This window comes from Nomascus leucogenys, chromosome 10, assembly GCF_006542625.1.
Source record: "Nomascus leucogenys isolate Asia chromosome 10, Asia_NLE_v1, whole genome shotgun sequence".
NCBI classification, from domain to species: Eukaryota; Metazoa; Chordata; class Mammalia; order Primates; family Hylobatidae; genus Nomascus; species Nomascus leucogenys.
In genome coordinates, this window is record NC_044390.1 from 63,805,303 (window position 1) to 63,825,494 (window position 20,192).

Sequence of the window (20,192 nt, forward strand, 5' to 3'; positions counted from 1 at the left end):
GGGTTGGTGGGGTCGACGGGGGAGGGCTCTCATTTGCAACTCAAGACGCTTCCTCTGCCTTGGACCCTCTTCTGTGTGTTAGTCTCGTCTCTGAGCATGCCTGTTTGTAAACGTGAGACTATCCGGGCTCTCTATTCGGGCTCTAGAGTGGGGGCCATTTCTGTGGCTCTTTAGTTGGGCACCCCGATTCCCTTGTGTTCTCCCCTTTAGGGCCTACGGTTCCTTAGCTTAACACCCCCAACCCCCGTCAGCTGGAAGGGTCCCCCCAACTCCCCGGGGGGTTTCCTGAGCTTCCTTCTCAGAAGGCAGCTTGGAAGAACCCCCTGACGTCTCCCCTTTCCCCCCAGCTTGGTTTATGGCAGCTCCAGGACCTCGCACCCCGAGACGGACATCTTACACCGCCAGGCCTACGCGGCCCCCCACCCACTGCAAAGCTATGCCACCAACCACCACCCGGCAGGTACGGCCCCCATCCCGCCCCGCTTTGGGCTGGCCCTCCTCCCCCCCTCCCGATGCAGCTGATTGGCTGTTGAAAGTTCCGCCCCTCCTAATTGGCCGTGGCCTGTGCCGTGGCCCGCCCCTTGCTGTGTCTCCTCCGATTGGTTGCCTTTGAGGCTGCTGGTCCCAGCTTCATTTCTCGCCGGATTCGTCCGCCCCTGCCTCGCCCCGCCCCTTTCGCTCCAATTGGCCCTGTACCACCAGCCCCCAAATCCCACCTTCTCTTCCAGGCTTTTCCGCCTCTCTCCAGCCCACCCCAATTCTTTCCCTCTGGGTTTGCCCTATTCTTTTGGCTCTTTGGAACTCTGAATTCTTTCTTCCTGATTCCCTTTCTTCCTGATTGGCTCTAATTCTCTGGCCCGCCCCCTTTTATTTTATTTTGCCCCATTGCCTTATTCTACCCCCCTTGCCTTTGCCTCCAAGGTTTCTGATTGGTTCCCTCTTCCTAGGGGTACTGGTAATGGCATGATGCGGTCCAGTTTGACCCTTGACCCTCCTGATTGGCTCCTTCCCTTTTTCCCTCCCCATCTTTTTTTCTGAAGCTTCCCACATAGCTCAATCCCTTTTGACTCGTTCTCTGGTCTTTCTTAGACTTCACCGTACCATTCTTTCCTCTTCCTTGCTGGAAATATCCAAATTTGGTCTCCCTCCCGGCCTTACTGAAGACTCTATTCTTTTGCCCCGGCTCTTTCGCTTCTAGATTTTTCTACGCTTTCTTCTACCATTTCCTACCTGGGCCCCTGTCCTTATGACTGGATTGCCCCTTGTCTTGCTTTACTGTCTCACCTTTCCCCCTTCCCTCCGCTCATTCGTGTCTCATTAGCTTGGTTCTGTCCATCTTCTTTTTGAATTTGCCCTTTTCTCTCCAATCCCCTTCTTTTCCTGATCCAACCTGCTTTTGGCCTCTTGCCTTTCTCTCTTGACCGTATCCTACCCACCCCCACCTGGCTGACTATACCCCCTGTCCCCGGCCAGGCCTCTCCGGACTCTTCGACACTGGCCTCCACCACGCGGGCTCAGCAGGGCCCGACGCCTCCGTCATGAACCTCATCTCGGCCCTGGAATCCCGGGGCCCCCAGCCTGGCCCCTCTGCCTCCTCTCTCCTCTCCCAGTTCCGCAGTCCTTCCTGGCAAACAGGTAAGCCCAGCGCCGGCCCTGCAGGGCCAGGGTGGGACTGGCTTACTGTCCTCTCTGACCCGAGGTCTTCCTCATCTCCAGCCATGCACACGCCAGGCCCCACGGAGCTCTTCATCTCGGGCGCCCTGCCGGGTTCCAGCACCTTTCCGTCCTCCTCTGCCCTGTCGGCTTACCAACACCCGGCTTCCTTCGGCAGCCGCCCCTTCCCAGTGCCCTCGTCCCTCAGCCTCCAGGACCCCCCATTCAGCCCTCCAGCTAACGGGCTCCTGTCCCCTCATGACGTGCTGCACCTGAAGCCCTCGCAGGCACCCACGGTGCCCTCTTCACTGGGCTTCGAGCGCCTGGCAGGGGGTGGTGTCTTGGGGCCAGCTGGTCTTGGTCCAGCCCAGACCCCCCCTTACCGCCCTGGTCCCCCAGACCCACCACCACCTCCTCGCCACCTCCCAACTCAGTTCAACCTGCTGGCTTCCTCTTCCGCTGCCGCTGCCGCTGCCGAGCAGTCCTCCCCACAGCTCTATAACTTCTCGGGTGCTGCCCCGGGCCCACCGCCGCCTGAGCGGGCCCTGCCCCGCCAGGACACGGTCATCAAGCACTACCAGCGGCCAGCCAGTGCCCAGCCCCCACCACCCCCGCCACCAGCCCATGCCCTCCAGCACTACCTGAGCTGTGGAGGCAGCTACCCCTCCATGGGCCACCGGGCCAACCTGGCTTGCAGCCCCCTGGGTGGTGGGGAGCCCTCCCCGGGTGCTGGGGAGCCTAGCAAGGCTGGTCCCAGCGGAGCCACGGCGGGGGCATCTGGCCGGGCCACAGGCCCTGAGGCAGCAGGGGGCGGTGGGGCTGGGGGTGGTGGCGGAGGTTACCGCCCTATCATTCAGTCGCCTGGGTACAAGACGGGCAAAGGTGGTTATGGAGCAGCTGCCGGGGGTGCCACCAGGCCCCCCCCACCCCGTTCGACCGCCACCCCCAAATGTCAGAGCCTGGGTGGGCCAGCAGCTGCCTATGCCACTGGGAAGGCCTCTGGGGCTGGAGGGGCAGGGGGCCAGGCTTATTCCCCTGGTCAGCCTCAAGGGCTTCTGGGACCCCAGGCCTACGGGCAAGGGTTTGGAGGGGGGCAGGCACAGGACTTGAGCAAAGCCCCCAGCTACTCAGGGGGCCCCCCACAGCCCCCCAGCGGCCCCCCTCCTCCTGGCCTGGCCACATGTCAGAGCTACTCCCCGGACCAGCTGCAGGGGCAGCTGTATGGGGTGCAGGGCGAGCCATACCCAGGGCCAGCAGCCCACTCCCAGGGGCTGCCCACAGCCAGCCCCTCGCTCAGCTACAGTACTGGGCATTCCCCAGCGCTCTCAGGCCATGGGGGTGGCTGGGGACCTAGCTCCCTGGGAGGCGGCGGTGAGGCCAGCCCATCTCACATCATTCGTCCACTCCAGTCACCGCCTGCCACCGGCCGCCCACCTGGAGTTGGCTCTCCAGGAGCCCCTGGCAAATACCTGAGCTCAGTCTTGGCCTCAGCGCCTTTCCTGGCACCTCCGGGAGCTGGCAGCTATGCAGCTGGAGCAGGTGGCTACAAGGGCAAGGGGGATGGCTCGGAGCTGCTGGCGGGCCCAGGTGGGCCTCCAGCGGAGCGCACAGAGGATGAGGAGTTCCTTATCCAGCACCTCTTGCAGGCGCCCAGCCCTCCTCGGACCTCAGGGGCGGACGGCTTGGTGGGCGAGGACGGGGCAGCAGATGCCTCTAAGGGACTTGGGGGGAGTGGCGGGGCTGGGGGACCGCCGGGTACACCCTACGAGTTGGCCAAGGAAGACCCCCAGAGGTACCACCTGCAGAGTGTCATCCGCACCAGTGCCAGCCTGGATGAGGGTGCCACCGCGGCACTGGAGCTGGGCCTGGGGAGGCTGAAGGAGAAGAAGAAAGGGCCAGAGCGGGGTGGCGAGACCCCCGAGGGGCTGGCCACCTCTGTTGTCCACTATGGGGCAGGTGCCAAGGAGCTGGGGGCCTTCTTGCAAAAGAGCCCTCCACCCCCACCTCCCACGGCCCAGTCCACCCAGCCCACTCCCCATGGCCTCCTTCTGGAGGCCGGGGGCCCTGACCTCCCACTGGTGCTGCCTCCGCCTCCCCCCCAGCTGCTCCCCTCGGTCCTCAGCCATGCCCCCAGTCCCTCTCCCAGCGCCTCCAAAGCCGGCGTTCACCTCCTTGAGCCAGCCACCCGCGATGGGGCACCCCAGCCACCTCCACCGCCACCCCCGCCTCCACCACCCATGCCCCTGCAGCTCGAGGCCCACCTCCGCAGCCATGGCCTGGAGCCCGCGGTCCCCAGCCCCCGCCTGCGACCCGAGGAGAGCCTGGATCCGCCAGGCGCCATGCAGGAATTGCTCGGGGCTCTGGAGCCGCTGCCCCCGGCGCCTGGGGACACCGGCGTAGGCCCGCCAAACTCGGAGGGCAAGGATCCCGCAGGCGCCTACCGCAGCCCCAGCCCGCAAGGCACCAAGGCGCCGCGTTTCGTGCCGCTCACCTCCATCTGCTTCCCTGACTCCTTGCTCCAAGACGAGGAGCGCAGCTTCTTCCCCACCATGGAAGAGATGTTTGGTGGAGGGGCCGCGGACGACTACGGCAAGGCCGGGCCACCCGAGGACGAGGGGGACCCCAAGGCGGGCGCTGGGCCACCCCCTGGCCCCCCTGCCTATGATCCCTATGGGCCCTACTGTCCTGGCCGGGCGTCGGGAGCCGGGCCTGAGACACCGGGCCTGGGCCTGGACCCCAACAAGCCCCCTGAACTGCCCTCCACGGTCAACGCCGAGCCGCTGGGCCTGATCCAGAGCGGCCCCCACCAGGCGGCGCCACCACCCCCGCCTCCGCCACCGCCGCCTCCCGCGCCGGCCTCCGAGCCCAAGGGTGGCCTCACCTCGCCCATCTTCTGCTCTACCAAGCCAAAGAAGCTGCTCAAGACGTCCTCCTTCCACCTGCTGCGGCGCCGCGACCCACCTTTCCAGACCCCCAAGAAGCTGTACGCCCAGGAGTACGAGTTCGAGGCGGACGAGGACAAGGCCGATGTGCCCGCCGACATCCGCCTCAACCCCCGGCGCTTGCCTGACCTGGTCTCCAGCTGCCGCTCCCGCCCGGCCCTCTCGCCACTGGGGGACATCGACTTCTGCCCACCCAACCCGGGACCCGATGGCCCCCGGCGCCGTGGCCGCAAGCCCACGAAGGCGAAGCGTGATGGGCCGCCCCGGCCACGGGGGAGGCCCCGGATCCGCCCGCTGGAGGTCCCCACCACTGCGGGGCCCGCCTCGGCCTCCACGCCCACTGATGGCGCCAAGAAACCCCGGGGCCGGGGCCGAGGCCGGGGTCGAAAGGCTGAGGAGGCAGGGGGCACGCGGTTGGAGCCCCTGAAGCCACTTAAGGTGAGGGGGATGGGGTATTGTAGGGGATAGGGGAGTAGCTGTGCCCGATGTTTGAGTTTTTTTTTTTTTGAGACGGAGTCTCGCTCTGTCGCCCAGGCTGGAGTGCAGCGGCGCGATCTCGGCTCACTGCAAGCTCCGCCTCCCGGGTTCACACCATTCTGCCTCAGCCTCCCGAGTAGCTGGGACTACAGGTGCCCAACACCACACCCGGCTAATTTTTTGTATTTTTAGTAGAGACGGGGTTTCACCGTATTAGTCAGGATGGTCTCAATCTCCTGACCTCGTGATCCACCCCCCTCGGCCTCCCAAAGTGCTGGGATTACAGACGTGAGCCACTGCACCCGGCCTCCTGATGTTTGAGTCTTAAAGGAAGGGTTTATGGCCACACCTTGACATTTTTGGGGCAGGAGGATAATAAGGTTTACATTCCTAAAATCTGTGAGGAAGTTAGCGTGAGGAATTTCAGGGTCCCACTGACAGAGAAACCTAAGAATTGAAATTCTGAATCTAGGCTGGGCAGAGTGGTTCATGCCTGTAATCCCAGCACTTTGGGAGACTGAGGTGGGAGGATCTCTTGAACCCAGATGTTCGAGACTAGCCTGGTCAACGTAGTGAGACCCTGGTCTCTATTAAAAACAAAAATTTAGCCAGGTGTGGCTGCGTGTACCTATAGTCCTAGCTACTCAAGAGGCTGAGGTGGGAGGATCTCTTGAGCCCAGGAGTTCAAGGCTGCAGTGAGCTATGACTGCATCACTGCACTGTGGCCTGGGCCACTGTGAGACCCTGTCTCAAGAAATAAAGGAAATTCTGGGTTTAGGGAGAGAGGCAGGAGGTTGGAGCTTATGCTGGTTTGAAACTCCTGACCTCAAGTGATCCGCCAGCCTTAGCCTCCCAAGGTGCTGGGATTACAGGCGCGAGCCACCTCACCCGGTCTGCTTGCTTTTAGCTTCTGTATCCCAAAGGATGGGCATTCAGGGATCCTACATTCCTGGGTCTCATGGGAAACGGGTCTAGAGACCTGAACTGGGCTGTAAGTGAAGAGCTCAGTGAGTCTAAGTTCCTGGTCTTCTGAGGGAGGAACTCCAGTCTTGTCCTCCTAGAATCTAAGACAAGGGGTCTGCAGGTTTGAATTCTATGAATTCACAGGCTGAGCACCTGTAAATTTGGATTTTTGGGGGCTGAGGGAGGATGGGACTGGGGGCCCAGACTACTGGGCCCTCACGGCCCGCCACTCCCATGTCTAGATCAAGCTGTCTGTGCCCAAGGCTGGCGAGGGTCTGGGAACCTCATCGGGTGATGCCATATCAGGCACTGACCACAACAGCCTGGACTCGAGCCTGACTCGGGAGAAGATTGAGGCCAAGATCAAGGAGGTGGAGGAGAAGCAGCCGGAGATGAAGTCGGGTTTCATGGCCTCCTTCTTGGACTTCCTCAAGTCAGGCAAGCGCCACCCACCACTCTACCAGGCGGGCCTGACGCCTCCGCTCAGCCCTCCCAAGAGTGTGCCACCCTCTGTGCCAGCCCGAGGCCTGCAGCCCCAGCCCCCTGCCACCCCTGCTGTGCCACATCCCCCACCTTCCGGAGCCTTTGGGCTTGGGGGTGCCTTGGAGGCTGCGGAGAGTGAGGGACTGGGGCTGGGCTGCCCTTCACCCTGCAAGCGGCTGGATGAGGAGCTGAAGCGGAACCTCGAGACGCTGCCCTCCTTCTCCTCGGATGAGGAAGACTCTGTCGCCAAGAACCGAGACCTGCAGGAGAGCATCTCCTCTGCCATCTCTGCCCTCGATGACCCACCCCTTGCTGGGCCAAAGGACACCTCCACCCCAGATGGGCCGCCCTTGGCCCCCGCGGCTGCAGTTCCAGGGCCACCCCCGCTTCCGGGGCTCCCCAGTGCCAACAGCAATGGCACTCCCGGTGAGCTCTGGGAAGGTGGTCTGAGAGTAGAGTGGAGCTTAAAGGTTATTATGGTCACTAGATAACAGTTGTGCAGGCTACGCACTGTTTAAGAGACACCATTCATATAGATGGTGTAAGCTTGCAGGTTTATGAAGGGACTTTCCTGATTACACAAGCATTTTGAGGAAGGTGTATCTTTTTCTAATTCACCCAGAGGTGCTAAGTGGACTAGGAGGGGCCCCAAGGCAGACACGAGAATGCAGGGAGACGGCAGGTGATAAGTTATAGGGACAGGAGAGGGGCTACTCAGGTTCTGAATGGTGGGAGGTGTGGGGACTGAGGAGGGCTCTGAGTCAGCCATGTGTGAAGGTACAGAAAGATGTCTAGGGGCAGAGAAGGACTTGGGGAGGGTGATGGTCTTGGGGGTGGGCGGCAGAAGGGAAGGCTAGGGGCACAGGAAGGGTTTAGGTTGTGCTCTGGTTTTGGACACCGTTTAAGGGGTGTAATGGCAGAAACAGGCATTGGGAAATGAGAGGTGGGAGCTTACAGGAGGGCGTAGAGGGGTCTTAGGAAATGAAGAGGGCTTTTGGGGGATGTAGAAAGGTGGGGAATGGGGAGTGGGGAGGTGAGAAGAAGGGATGGGGCCAAAGCTGCCAGCGTCATTGCAGGAGAGAAGAGCCAGGCTGAGAGAGCCTTTGAAGGGCTTGGAGGGGTCATGGCCAAGGATACAAGGATGGAGAAGCAGCAGTTTTATGGATCGGGAGAGTTTTCAGGGAGTTAGAGGGTAGTGTTCAAAAAAAAAATAAAAGAGAAAAACCATGACAGGCTGGGCATGGTGGACCACACCTGTAATCCTAGCACACTTTGGGAGGCTGAGACAGGAGGATCACTTGAGCCCAGGAGGTTGAGGCTGCAGTGAGCCATGATCGAGCCACTGTACTCCAGCCTGGGTGACAGAGCAAGACCCTGTCTTAAACAAAAAACCCCAAAAACAAAACAAAAAGACCCTATGAGGCTATGAGGTTCTTTTTTTTTTTTTTGAGACAGAGTCTCGCTCTGTCACCCAGGCTGGAGTGCAGTGGTGTGAACTTGGCTCACCGCAACCTCTGCCTTCCAGGTTCAAGTGATTCTCCTGCCTCAGCCTCCCGAGTAGCTGGGACTACAGGCGTGCACCACCATGCCCAGCTAATTTTTGTATTTTTAGTAGAGACAGGGTTTCACCATGTTGGCCAGACTGGTCTCGAACTCCTGACCTCAAGTGATCCACTCACCTCGGCCTCCCAAAGTGCTGGGATTACAGGCGTGAGCCACCATGCCTGCTCCCTATGAGGTTCTTAAAAGGCCTGAAGAAGGGAGCTGGCAGACAGGGGAGAGAGGTTAGCAGTCTGCACACTGGTGAGCAGGCCAAGGAAAGGACAAAGATGGTCCTGGAGGGAGGAGGACGAGGCCTTGGAGGAAGTAGAGGTAGGGAGGTGATGATTTAGGAGTTGGGAGGGTCATTCAGGAAGAGGAGTTAAGAACCAGACAAGGGCTTTAAGACTGCAAAGAGACATTTCAGGACTGAGAAGGGGATTAGGGATGGGATACAGGTCTCCTTTGCAGCCACAGGAGCCAGAGTAGGTCTCTGGAGAGACTCCGATAGGGTAGAAGGGACACTGGGGGCTGAGTGGTAGTTACAGACAGGGGCTTTTGGTACAGAAAGCGGTGTTTAAAGGACAAGAGAAAAGGTGCCAGGAATGATGAATAACATCCAGGCCTGATGTCCCTGTCTCCCCCAGAGCCCCCGCTGCTGGAGGAGAAACCCCCACCCACTCCACCTCCTGCCCCGACTCCTCAGCCTCAGCCTCAGCCTCCACCACCCCCTCCACCGCCACAGCCAGCCCTGCCCTCACCACCCCCGCTGGTGGCCCCCACGCCCAGCTCACCACCGCCACCACCGCTGCCGCCGCCACCTCCACCAGCCATGCCCTCACCTCCACCACCACCCCCACCAGCCGCTGCCCCACTGGCTGCTCCTCCCGAGGAACCTGCTGCCCCGTCCCCCGAAGACCCCGAGCTGCCGGACACCCGGCCCCTGCATCTGGCCAAAAAGCAGGAGACGGCGGCCGTGTGTGGGGAGACGGACGAGGAGGCCGGCGAGAGTGGCGGAGAGGGCATCTTCCGGGAACGGGACGAGTTCGTCATCCGTGCCGAGGACATCCCTTCCCTCAAGGTGAGTCCCAGACTTCTCCAGAAACTGGGCCTGATGGGTTTGGTCACCTGTTTGTTGAGTGCCTGCTGGATGACAGGCTTGTGTTGAGACCTGCAGATCCAGTCATGGCCGGGCCACCCTGGAATTCACAGTCCGATGGGGCTGATAGAGGTGTGGAGGACCTGCGGGCCTCAGAGGTGTTATTTGCGTTTGTGTCTGTACATGCATTACCTGTATATAAGGTAAAGCGATTGTTAACGCGTATGTGTCTATACGTGCGTTACCTGTATATAAGGTAAACCGCTTGTTAATGTTTATGCAGGTACCCTGCTGTGGGTGGTACAGGACCAGTACTGTACCAGCACATGAGGCTCTGGCCCTAGGGAGCTTCTAGTCCAATGGAACGAGCCAGAGAGGCGGGCTGCTTTGCCATTTGTGGCACAATGGTGGAAATGTGTCACTGACCTAGACTACCTGCAGATACACACTTATGTAACCCGTAAATGTAATCATGAATTGGGCCGGACGCGGCAGCTTACACCTGTAATCTCAGCACTTTGGGAGTTTGAGACCAGCCTAGGCAACATATTGAAACTTTTTCTCTCAAACAAAAAAAGTGAATTCTTTAGGAATGGTTATTGTGTGTCAGGCCATATCTTTTTTTTTTTTTTTTTGAGATGGAATTTCGCTCTAGTTGCCCAGGCTGGGGTGCAATGGTGCAATCTTGGCTCACTGCAATCTGTGCCTCCCAGGTTCAAGCGATTCTCTTGACTTGGCCTCCCAAGTATCTGAGACTACAGGCACACGCCACCACACCTGGCTGATTTTTGTGTTTTTAGTAGAAACGGGGTTTCACTGTGTTGGCCAGGCTGGTCTCGAACTCCTGACCTCAGGTGACCCACCTGCCTTGGCCTCCCAAAGTGCTGGGATTACAGGTGTGAGCCACTGCACCTGGCTGGCCATATCTTCAATATTTACCTTAAATACATAAATGCAGACCAACAGCCTGTTCACTGCTTCCAGTTTGTCTACCGCAGGAGCTGGAAAACTATGGCCCCTAGGCCAAATCCAGCCCACTGCTTGTTTTTGCAAATAAAGTTTTATTGGCACACAACCATGCCCATTCATTTACATGTTGTCTATGGCTGTTTTTCCCATATGGCAGAGAGCTGGGTAGTTAGCTGGCCCTCAGTGGCAAAACATATCTCTGGCTCATCATGAATAAAGTTTGCTGGCCTCTACTGTACTGGGTTCGCTGGACAAATAGAGTTGGATCAGAGGATTAATGTGCAAGGCACTTGACAGGGGTAGGTGTTACCAGGTGCCCATGGAGTGTTCTGCACAGGGCATGCATCTGCGCAGGTGCTCGGGAGGTCAGCCCATTCTCACCCTGATGATGGCATGGAAGCCAAGGCCGTTATCCATGTCAATCATTGTCATTGTACTGATTAAGATACAGGATTACTGTTTGGCCTTTCATGTACAGTGTGACATTTAATTTAGTCTTGGCTGGGCATGGTGGCTTACGCCTGTAATCCCAGCACTTTGGGAGGCCAAGGCAGGTGGATCACTTGAGGTCAGGAGTTTGAGACCAGCATGGCCATCATGGCAAAACCCCGTCTTTACTAAAAATACAAAAAATTAGCTGGGCATGGTGGGGCACACCTGTGATCCCATCTACTCGGGAAGCTGAGGAAGGAGGATCACTTGAACTCTGGGGTGGAGGGGCGAGGTTGCAGTGAGCTGAGATTGTGCCACTGCATTCCAACCTTGGCGCCAGAGCAAGACTTCGTCTTGAAAAAAAAAATAATAATAATAATTTAGTCCTGGATGTTGTTTTAATTTAATCTTGGATGTAACATGGAGAAATTGTGGGAAGAATTAATTATAAGGATAATAACTATTATTACACTTTTTTCTTTTCCCTTTTTTTTTTTTTTTTTTTTGAGATGGAGTCTTGCTCAGTCGCCCAGGCTGGAGTGCAGTGGTGCGATCTCGGCTCACGGCAAGCTCCGCCTCCCAGGTTCACGCCATTCTCCCGCGCCAATACCGCGCCCAGCTAATTTCTTTTGTATTTTTTTTTTAGTAGAGACGGGGTTTTCACCGCGTTAGGATGATCTCGATCTCCCGACCTCATGATCTGCTCGTCTCGGCCTCCCAAAGTGCTGGGATTACAGGCGCGAGCCACTGCGCCCAGCCTTTTTTTTTGAGACGGAGTCTTGTTCTGTCACCCAGGCTGGAGTGCAGTGACGCAATCTCGGCTTACTGCAACCTCTGCTGCCCGGGTTCAAGCGATTCTCCTGCCTCAGCCTCCTGAGTAGCTGGGAATACCGGCAAGTGCCACCACACCTGGCTAATTGTTGTATTTTTAGTAGAGAAGGGGTTTCAGCATCTTGGCCAGGCTGCTCTTGAACTCCTTACCTTGTGATCCACCCGTCTCGGCCTCCCAAAATGCTGGGATTACAGGCATGAGCCACTGCGCCCAGCCTTACGCTTTCTTCTTAAGTGTGTTTTTTGAGGCAAACTCAAATGTATTTTTTCCTATGTTATTTCAATCTATTTCATTGTGGGAAAAGTAAATAATAGAGCAGGCCGGGAGTGGTGGCTCATGCCTGTGATCCCAGAACTTTGAGACACTGAGGTGAGAGGATCACTTGAAGCCAGGAGTTTGAGACCAGCTAGGCAAACAGCAAGACCTCACATCTACCACAAACAAGGGAGCGAGACTGTCTCGAAAAAAAAAGAAAAAAAAAAAGGATATTGACATCGTAGGCAGCACCACCTCACGCCTGTAATTGCAGCACTTTGGGAGGCCAAGGCGGGCAAATCACCTGAGGTCAGGAGTTCGAGACCAGCCTGGCCAACATGATGAAACCCCATCTCTACTAAAAATACAATAATTAGCCGGGCGTGGTGGCGGGCATCTGTAGTCCCAGCTACTTGGGAGGCTGAGGCAGGAGAATCGCTTGAATCTGGGAGGCGAAAGTTGCAGAGAGCCAAGATCACGCCACTGCACTCCAGCCTGGGCTACAAGAGCGAAACTCTGTCTCAAAAAACTAAAGAAAAAAAGAATATTGACATTGTTAAATGACCGTCACCACCATCCATCTCCAAGTTTTATCTTTTTATATAAAAATAAACTTAATTATAGAGACTACTAGTAGCGTTTTACAGGGATGGAAACTGAGGCTCACACAGGTAAAAAGTCCTTCCGACTGGGGATTACTATGCCCGTTTTTTCTAAGACAGGGTCTCCCTCTGTTGTCCAGGCTGGAATGCAGTGATGTGATCTCGGCTCACTGCAACTTCCACCTCCCTGGTTCAAGCAATTCTTACAAGTCAGCCTCTCGAGTAGCTGGGACTACAGAGGACCCCATCATGGTTGGCTAATTTTTGTATTTTTAGTAGAGATGGGGTTTCCCCATGTTGGCCAGGCTGGTCTCAAACTCCTGACCTCGGGTGATCCGCCCACCGCAGCCTCCCAAAGTGCTGGGATTACAGGAATGAGCCACTGTGCCTGGCCGATTATCCTGATTTCATAGGGAAAGAAACCAAGGCACAGAGAGATAAAGTAGCCTTCCCAGGCTTTTGTAGCTTGGGATCCACACCCAGCCCTGCTGGCCCTAGGAATCTGTATTCCTTTTTTTTTTTTTTTTTTTTTTTTGAGATAGTGTTTCGCTCTTGTTGCCCAGGCTGGAGTGCAGTGATGCGATCTCGGCTCACCGCAACCTCCACCTCCCGGGTTCAAGCGATTCTCCTGCCTCAGCCTCCCGAGTAGCTGGGATTACAGGCATGTGCCACCACGCCCGGCTAATTATTGTATTTTTAGTAGAGATGGGATTTCTCCATGTTGGCCAGGCTGCTCTCGAACTCCTGACCTCAAGTAATGTGCCTGCCTCAGCCTCCCAAAGTGCTGGGATTATAGGCATGAGCCACTGCGCCCGGCCAGGAACCCATATTCTTATCCCTGACTCAGCCATGCACCATGTACGTTTTAGTCAAACGCAGCTGAGCCAGGATTGGGTCAAATGAACAAGGCCCTGGGGCAGGGACCTTGACCATCCCCATTTTACAGATGAGGAAGTTCATGTTCAGAGAAAGGGAGTCAGTCGGCTGGCCAGTGCCAACCTGGGATTGGAGCCAGGGCCACCTGACACCACCTCCCAGCTGGCATGGGGCAGGGGAAGGGGCCAGGCGAGGACTCAGATGCTTAAAATACAACTTGAGTGTGCATTATAATGGGGGACAAAGCCCCACGCCTTTGCCAAATGTACAGACCTTGGGGACTCATTTGTGGACCTGGAGATGGGGCAGGCTGCTGGCATAGTTAAGAGCCCAGCTTTGGTTTAACCTGACTGACTCAAATCTCTGCTACTTATTATTGTTATTTTTTTGTTTTTTTGAGATGGCCTCTGTCACCCAGGCTGCTGTACAGTGGCATGATCATGGCTCACTGAGGCCTCAAACTCCTGGGCTCAAGCGATCCTCCCACCTCAGCCTCCCAAGTAACTAGGACTACAAGCATGCAACACCATGCCTGGCAAGTTTTTTTTATTCCTTAAGTAGAGACTGGGGTCTCACTCTGTTGTCCTGGCTGGTCTTGAACTCTTAGGCTCAAGCAATCCTCCCTTCTCAGCCTCCCAAAATGCTGAGATTGCCGGTGTGAGCCACTGTGTCTGGACTTTTTTTTTTCCTTTTTTTTTTTGAGACGGAGTCTCAATTTGTCTCCTAGGGTGGAGTGCAGTGGCGCAATCTTGGCTCACTACAACCTCCACCTCCTGGGTTCAAGTGATTCTCCTGCCTCACCCTTCTGAGTAGCTGGGATTACAGGCACCCGCCACCATGTCTGGCTAATTTTTGTATTTTTAGTAGAGATGGGGTTTCACCATGTTGGTCAGGCTGGTAGAAACCACTCTTAAAGCCCCTTCAAAAACAAGCCATAGACCACTGTTTATTTCAGAAAAACAGCAATCCAATATAAATATCACCTGAGCCATATATGTGATTTTAAATGTTTTCATTCCTGCATTTATAAAGATAAAAAAGATAGGTGAAATTAGCCATAGGTGGCCAAAGTGCTGTAATCTCAGCACTTTGGGAGGATGAGGCAGGATTGCTTGAGCCCAGGAGTTGCAGCCCAGGCTGGGCAACATTGTGAGCCCCTGCCTTTAAAAAAAAAGAGGCCGGGCGCGGTGGCTCAGGCCTGTAATCCCAGCACTTTGGGAGGCCGAGGCGGGCAGATCATGAGGTCAGGAGATCGAGACCATCCTGGCTAACACAGTGAAACCCCGTCTCTACTAAAAATACAAAAATTAGCCGGGCGTGGTGGTGGGTGCCTGTAGTCCCAGCTACTCGGGAGGCTGAGGCAGGAGAATGGCCTGAACCCGGGAGGCGGAGCTTGCAGTGAGCCAAGATCGCTTCACCGCACTCCAGCCTGGGCGACAGAGCAAGATTCTGTCTCTTAAAAAAAAAAAAAGAAAGAAAGAAAGAAAGAAATTAGCCATAGGAATGCATTTTATTTAACCTAACATATTGAAAGTATTATTTTGGCTACATGCGGTGGCTCACCTGTAATCCCAGCAGTTTGGGATGTTGAGGTGGGAGGATCACTTGAGCCCGGAGGTCGAGACTGCAGTGAGCTATGATTGTACCAGTGCACTCCAGCCTGGGCAACTGAGTGAGCCTCTGTCACGTGCATGTGCACACATACAGAGTTTCAACTTGTAATTAATAAAAACTATTAATGGTGTTTTTGCCAGGTGTGGCAGATCACGCCTGTAATCCCAGCACTTTGGGAGTCCAAGGTGGGTGGATTGCTTGAGGTCAGGAGTTCAAGACCAGCTTGGGCAACATGGCAAAACCCCCCCTCTACAAAAAAAAAAAAAACAAAGAAAAATTAGCCAGATATAGTGGCATGTGCTTGTTGTCCCAGCTATTTGAGAGGCCCAGGTGGGAGAATCGCTTCAGAAGCCTGGGAGGTGGAGGTTGCAGTGAGCTGAGATCGTACCACTGCACTCCAATCTGGGTGACAGAGCGAGACCCTGTCTCAAAAAGAAAAAAAAAAAGAAAAGCTGTTGGCCAAGGGTGGTGGCTCACGCCTATAATCGCAGCACTTTGGGAGGCTAAAGCGAGTGAGTCACCCGAGGTCCGGAGTTCAAGACCAGCCTGGTCAACATAGTGAAATGCCATCTCTACTAAAAATAGAAAAATTAGCCGGGCGTGGTGGTGGGCACCTGTAATCCCAGCTACTGAGGAGGCTGAGGCAAGAGAATCGTTTGAACCTGGGAGGCGGAGGTTGCAGTGAGCCGAGATGGCGCCATTGCACTCCAGCCTGGGCAACAAGCGTGAAACTCAGGCTCAAAAAAAGTAAAAGAAAAACTGTTGATGATGTTTTAATATTATTAAATGGGGTATTACTAAAATGAAAAGTTAAGAGGTTTTACATTCTTTTTGCATACCAAGACTTCAAAATCCTGTGAATACTTCGTACTCGTTGAACACATCCATTGGACCAGCCACATTTTAAGTGCTCTAGCCAACATGTCACCCCAGGCGCGGTGGCTCAAGCCTGCAATCCCAGCACTTCGGGAGGCTGAGGCCGGCAGATCACTTGAACCTAGGAGTTTGAGACCAGCCTGGGCAACATAGTGAGACCCTGTCTCTACATAAAGTTCTTTTTATTTATTTATTTTTTTATTTTTTGAGATGGAGTCTCGCTCTGTCACCAGGCTGGAGTGCAATGGTGTGATCTCTGCTCACTGCACCTCCACCTCCCAGGTTCAAGCGATTCTTCTCCTTAGCCTCCCGAGTAGCTGGGACTCCTACCTCAGCCTCCCGAGTAGCGCGGACTACAGGCAAGTGCCACCACACCGAGCTAATTTCTGTATTTTTAGTAGAGACGGGGTTTCACCGTGTTGGCCAGGGTGGTCTCGATCTATTGACCTTGTGATCCGCCCGCCTTAGCCTCCCAGAGTGCTGGGATTACAGGCGTGAGCCACCGCGCCCAGCCTCTACACAAAATTCAAAAAAACTTAACCAGACATGGTGGTGTCCGCCTGTAGTCCCGGCTACTGGAGAGGCTGACGTAGGAGAATCACTTGAGCCCAGGAAGTTGAGGTTGTAGTGAGCCATGATTACACCACTGCACTCCAGCCTGGGTGACAGAGAATGTGACCCTGTCTTAAAAAAACAAAACAAAACAAAACAAAAAACAATCTCAAAAGCTCAAGAACCACTTACGGGAACGAGCTGCCGAATTGACAGGGCCAGGTTAGCCCATTCTCCTTCCCCGTCTGTAAACTGGTACTGTTGTTGGGGTTGTTGTAAGGGTTGGGCAGCGTGTATACTCCAAGCATGTAAGAGTTCACTGGGTGGAGACTGGGCACAGTGGCTCCTGCCTGGAATCCCAGCACTTTTTAAGAGGCTGAGGTGGTTGGATCGCTTGCGCTCAGGAGTTCGACACCAGCCTGGTCAACATGGCGAAATCCTGTCTGTACTAAAAATAAAAAAAATTAGCCAGGTGTGGTGGCACATGCCTGTATTCCCAGCTACCCTAGAGGCTGATCACCGGAGTTTGAGAGGTCAAGGCTGCAGTGTGCCAAGATTGCTCGATTGCACTCCCACCTGGGCAACTGGAGTGAGACCCCGTCTCAAAAAAGAAAAAGTTGGCTGGGCACGGTGGTTCGCATCTGTAATCCCAGCACTTTTGGAGGTCGAGGTGGGTGGATCACTTGAAGTCAGGTGGTTAAGATCAGCCTGGACAACATGGTGCAATCCTGTCTCTACTAAGAATACAAAAATTAGCCGGACATGGTGGCAGGTCCCTGTAATCCCAGCTACTCAGGAGGCTGAGGCAGGAGAATCACCTGAATTCAGGAGGCGGAGGTTTCAGTGAGCCGAGATCACGCCGCTGCACTCCAGCCTGGGCCACAGAGTGAGACTCTGTCTCAAAAAAAAAAAAAAATTCATTGGGTGGAGAAGAGTATGGTGTTGGGGTTATCCAGGCAGAGGAAACAGCTGTGCAAAGGCCCTGTGGTGAGGGAAAGCACGCTGTGTTTGAGGTGTGCAGGGACTGCAAGGTGTTGAGTGGCTGGACAGTGAATGCTGAGGCTGGGGCGGTGGGCCGGGCCCGGCCATGTTGGACTTGGGTGCAGGGGTGAGTTCCAGGGGTGCTGATGAAGACATTAGGCTCTGTGCCGTTTAGAGCCCCTGGCCAGTAGGGAAGTGACTGGGGAGTTGTTCAAGCCTGGATAGTACTCTGTCCATAGCCTCTGTCCTGGGATTGACTCCCCTGTGAATGGGACTCTGCAGTTTTCTTTTTCTTTCTTTCTTTCTTTCTTTCTTTCTTTCTTTCTTTCTTTCTTTCTTTCTTTCTTTTTTTTTTGAGACGGAGTCTCGCTCTGTCGCCCAGGCTGCAGTGCAGTGGCGTGATCTCGGCTCACTGCAAGCTCCGCCTCCCGGGTTCAAGCGATTCTCCTGCCACAGCCTCCCGAGTAGCTGGGACTACAGGCGCCTGCCACCACGCCCAGCTAATTTTTTGTATTTTTAGTAGAGACGGGGTTTCACCATGTTAGCCGGGATGGTCTCGATCTCCTGAACTCATGATCCACCCCCTCAGCCTCCCAAAGTGCTGGGATTATGGGTGTGAGCCACCGCGTCTGGCCTCTTTTTTTTTTTTGAGACAAAGTCTCCCTCTTGTCCCCCAGGCTGGAGTGCAATGCACGATCTTGGCTCACTGCCTCCCGGGTTCAAGTGATTCTCCTGCCTCAGCCTCCCGAGTAGCTGGGATTACAGGCACCTGCCACCACACCTGGCTAATTTTTGTATTTTTAGTAGAGACAAAGTTTCACCATGTTGGCCAGGCTGGTCTCGAACTCCCTACCTCAGGTGATCCGCCTGCCTCGGCCTCCCAAAGTGCTGGGATTACAGACGTGAGCTACCCCGCGCCCAGCCTGGGACCCTGCAGTTTTCTCATTAATATCGAGTCTGAGTGTCTGTAGCTCAGTGGCTTACATCCCCACTGCTTACACCACTTGTCTTAGCTTGTCGCAGTTCAGATTCTCAGAAGAAAATCTGATTGGTTCTGCTCAGCCTATACGGCCAAGATGAGGTCAGTGGCTGGGTGCAGTGGCCCATGCCTGTAATCCCAACATATTGAGGCCTGAGGTGGGAGGTTCGCGCGAACCTGAGAGTTGGGCATGCCATGGTAAAACTCTGTTTCTATTTTTTTTTTTTTTTTTTTTTTTTTTTTTTTTTGAGATGGAGTCTCGCTCTGTCGCCCAGGCTGGCGTGCTGTGGCGCGATCTCAGCTCACTACAAGCTCCGCCTCCGGGTTCACGCCATTCTCCTGCCTCAGCCTCCTAAGTAGCTAGGACCACAGGCGCCCGCCACCATGTCCAGCTAATTTTTTGTGTATTTTTAGTAGAGACGGGGTTTCACCGTGTTAGCCAGGATGATCTCGATCTCCTGACCTCGTGATCCGCCTGCCTTGGCCTCCCAAAGTGTTGGGATTACAGGCGTGAGCCACCGCGCCCGGCCTTTTTTTTGTTTGTTTTTGGAGACGGAGTTTCACTCTGTTGCCCAGGCTGGAGTGCAGTGGCACAATCTTGGCTCGCTGCAACCTCTGCCTCCCAGGTTCAAGTGATTGTCCCACCTCAGCCTCCCGAGTAGCTGGGACTACAGGCATGCGCCATCATGCCCGGCTAATTTTTTTTTTTTTTTTGAGACGGAGTCTCGCTCTGTCGCCCAGGCTGGAGTGCAGTGGCGCAATCTCGGCTCACTGCAAGCTCCACCTCCCGGGTTCACGCCATTCTCCTGCCTCAGCCTCTCCGAGTAGCTGGGACTACAGGTGCCCGCCACCACGCCCGGCTAATTTTTTGTATTTTTAGTAGAGACGGGGTTTCACCGTGGTCTCGATCTCCTGACCTCGTGATCCACCCGCCTCGGCCTCCCAAAGTGCTGGGATTACAAGCGTGAGCCACCACGCCTAGCCAGGCCTGGCTAGTTTTTGTATTTTTGTAGAGACGGGATTTCACCATGTTGGCCAGGCTGGTCTTGAACTATTGACCTCAGGTGATCCACCTGCCTCGGCCTTCTAAAGCGTTGGGATTACAGGCGTGAGCCACTGCACCTGACCATGAAACCCCGTTTCTACAAAAAATACAAAAATTATCCAGGAGTGGTGGCGCATACCTGTAGTCCCAGCTACTTGGTGGGTAGGTGGCTGAGGCAGGAGGATCAGTTGAGCCTAGGAGGCCATAAGTAAGCTATGGTCATGGTTGTGCCACTGCACTCCAGCCTGGGTAACGGAGTGAGAGGGTCTCACAAAAACAAAAAACAAAACAAGAAAGGCCAGGCACGGTGGCTCACGCCTGTAATCCCAGCACTTTGGGAGGCCGAAGCAGGTGGATCACCTGAGGTCAGCGGTTTGAGACCAGCCTTGCCAACCTGGTGAAACCCCGCTTCTACTAAAACTACAAAAGATTAGCTGGCCCTAGTGGCAGGTGCCTGTAATTGCAGCTACTTGGGAGGCTGAGGCAGGACAATTGCTTGAACCCAGGAGGCAGAGATTTCAGTGAGCTGAAATCATGTCACTGTATTCCACCCTGGGCGAAACTCTATCTAAAAAAAAAACAAACAAAAAAAAACAGGCTGGGCACAGTGGCTCACCCCTGTAATCCCAGCACTTTGGGAGGCTGAGGCGGGCGGATCATGAGGTCAAGAGATCGAGACCATCCTGGCCAACATGGTGAAACCCCATCTCCACTAAAAATACAAAAATTAGCTGGGCGTGGTGGCGTGCGCCTTTAGTCCCAGCTACTCGGGAGACTGAGGCAGGAAATCACTTGAACTCAGGAGATGGAGGTTGCAGTGAGCCGAGATCACGCCACTGCACTCCAGCCTGGCGACAGAGCAAGACTCTGTCTCAAAAAAAAAAAAAAAAAAAGAGCCTGCTGGTGAGCTCCCCAGGTCAAGTCTCCAATCAGCTGTGGGTTTGGAACCATTGAGTAGGAGGCTGTGGGCCAGGCCACTTTTCTAGTAATGGGCAGTTGGCATGGTCAGTGATATGAGTGACA

The 20,192-nt window shown here is 55.2% G+C and overlaps 1 protein-coding gene across 1 annotated transcript in view; it reads left to right on the forward strand.

The window, feature by feature from the left end:
• PRR12 (proline rich 12) overlaps window positions 1-20,192 on the forward strand; it is a 36,334-nt gene that overhangs the window by 1,799 nt on the left and 14,343 nt on the right. Inside the window, exons 2-6 of the mRNA XM_030821057.1 lie at window positions 348-460; window positions 1,474-1,635; window positions 1,717-5,033; window positions 6,278-6,944; window positions 8,705-9,138. Of these exons, the coding sequence (XP_030676917.1) occupies window positions 348-460; window positions 1,474-1,635; window positions 1,717-5,033; window positions 6,278-6,944; window positions 8,705-9,138 (4,693 nt within the window). The remainder of the gene's footprint in view (window positions 1-347; window positions 461-1,473; window positions 1,636-1,716; window positions 5,034-6,277; window positions 6,945-8,704; window positions 9,139-20,192) is intronic.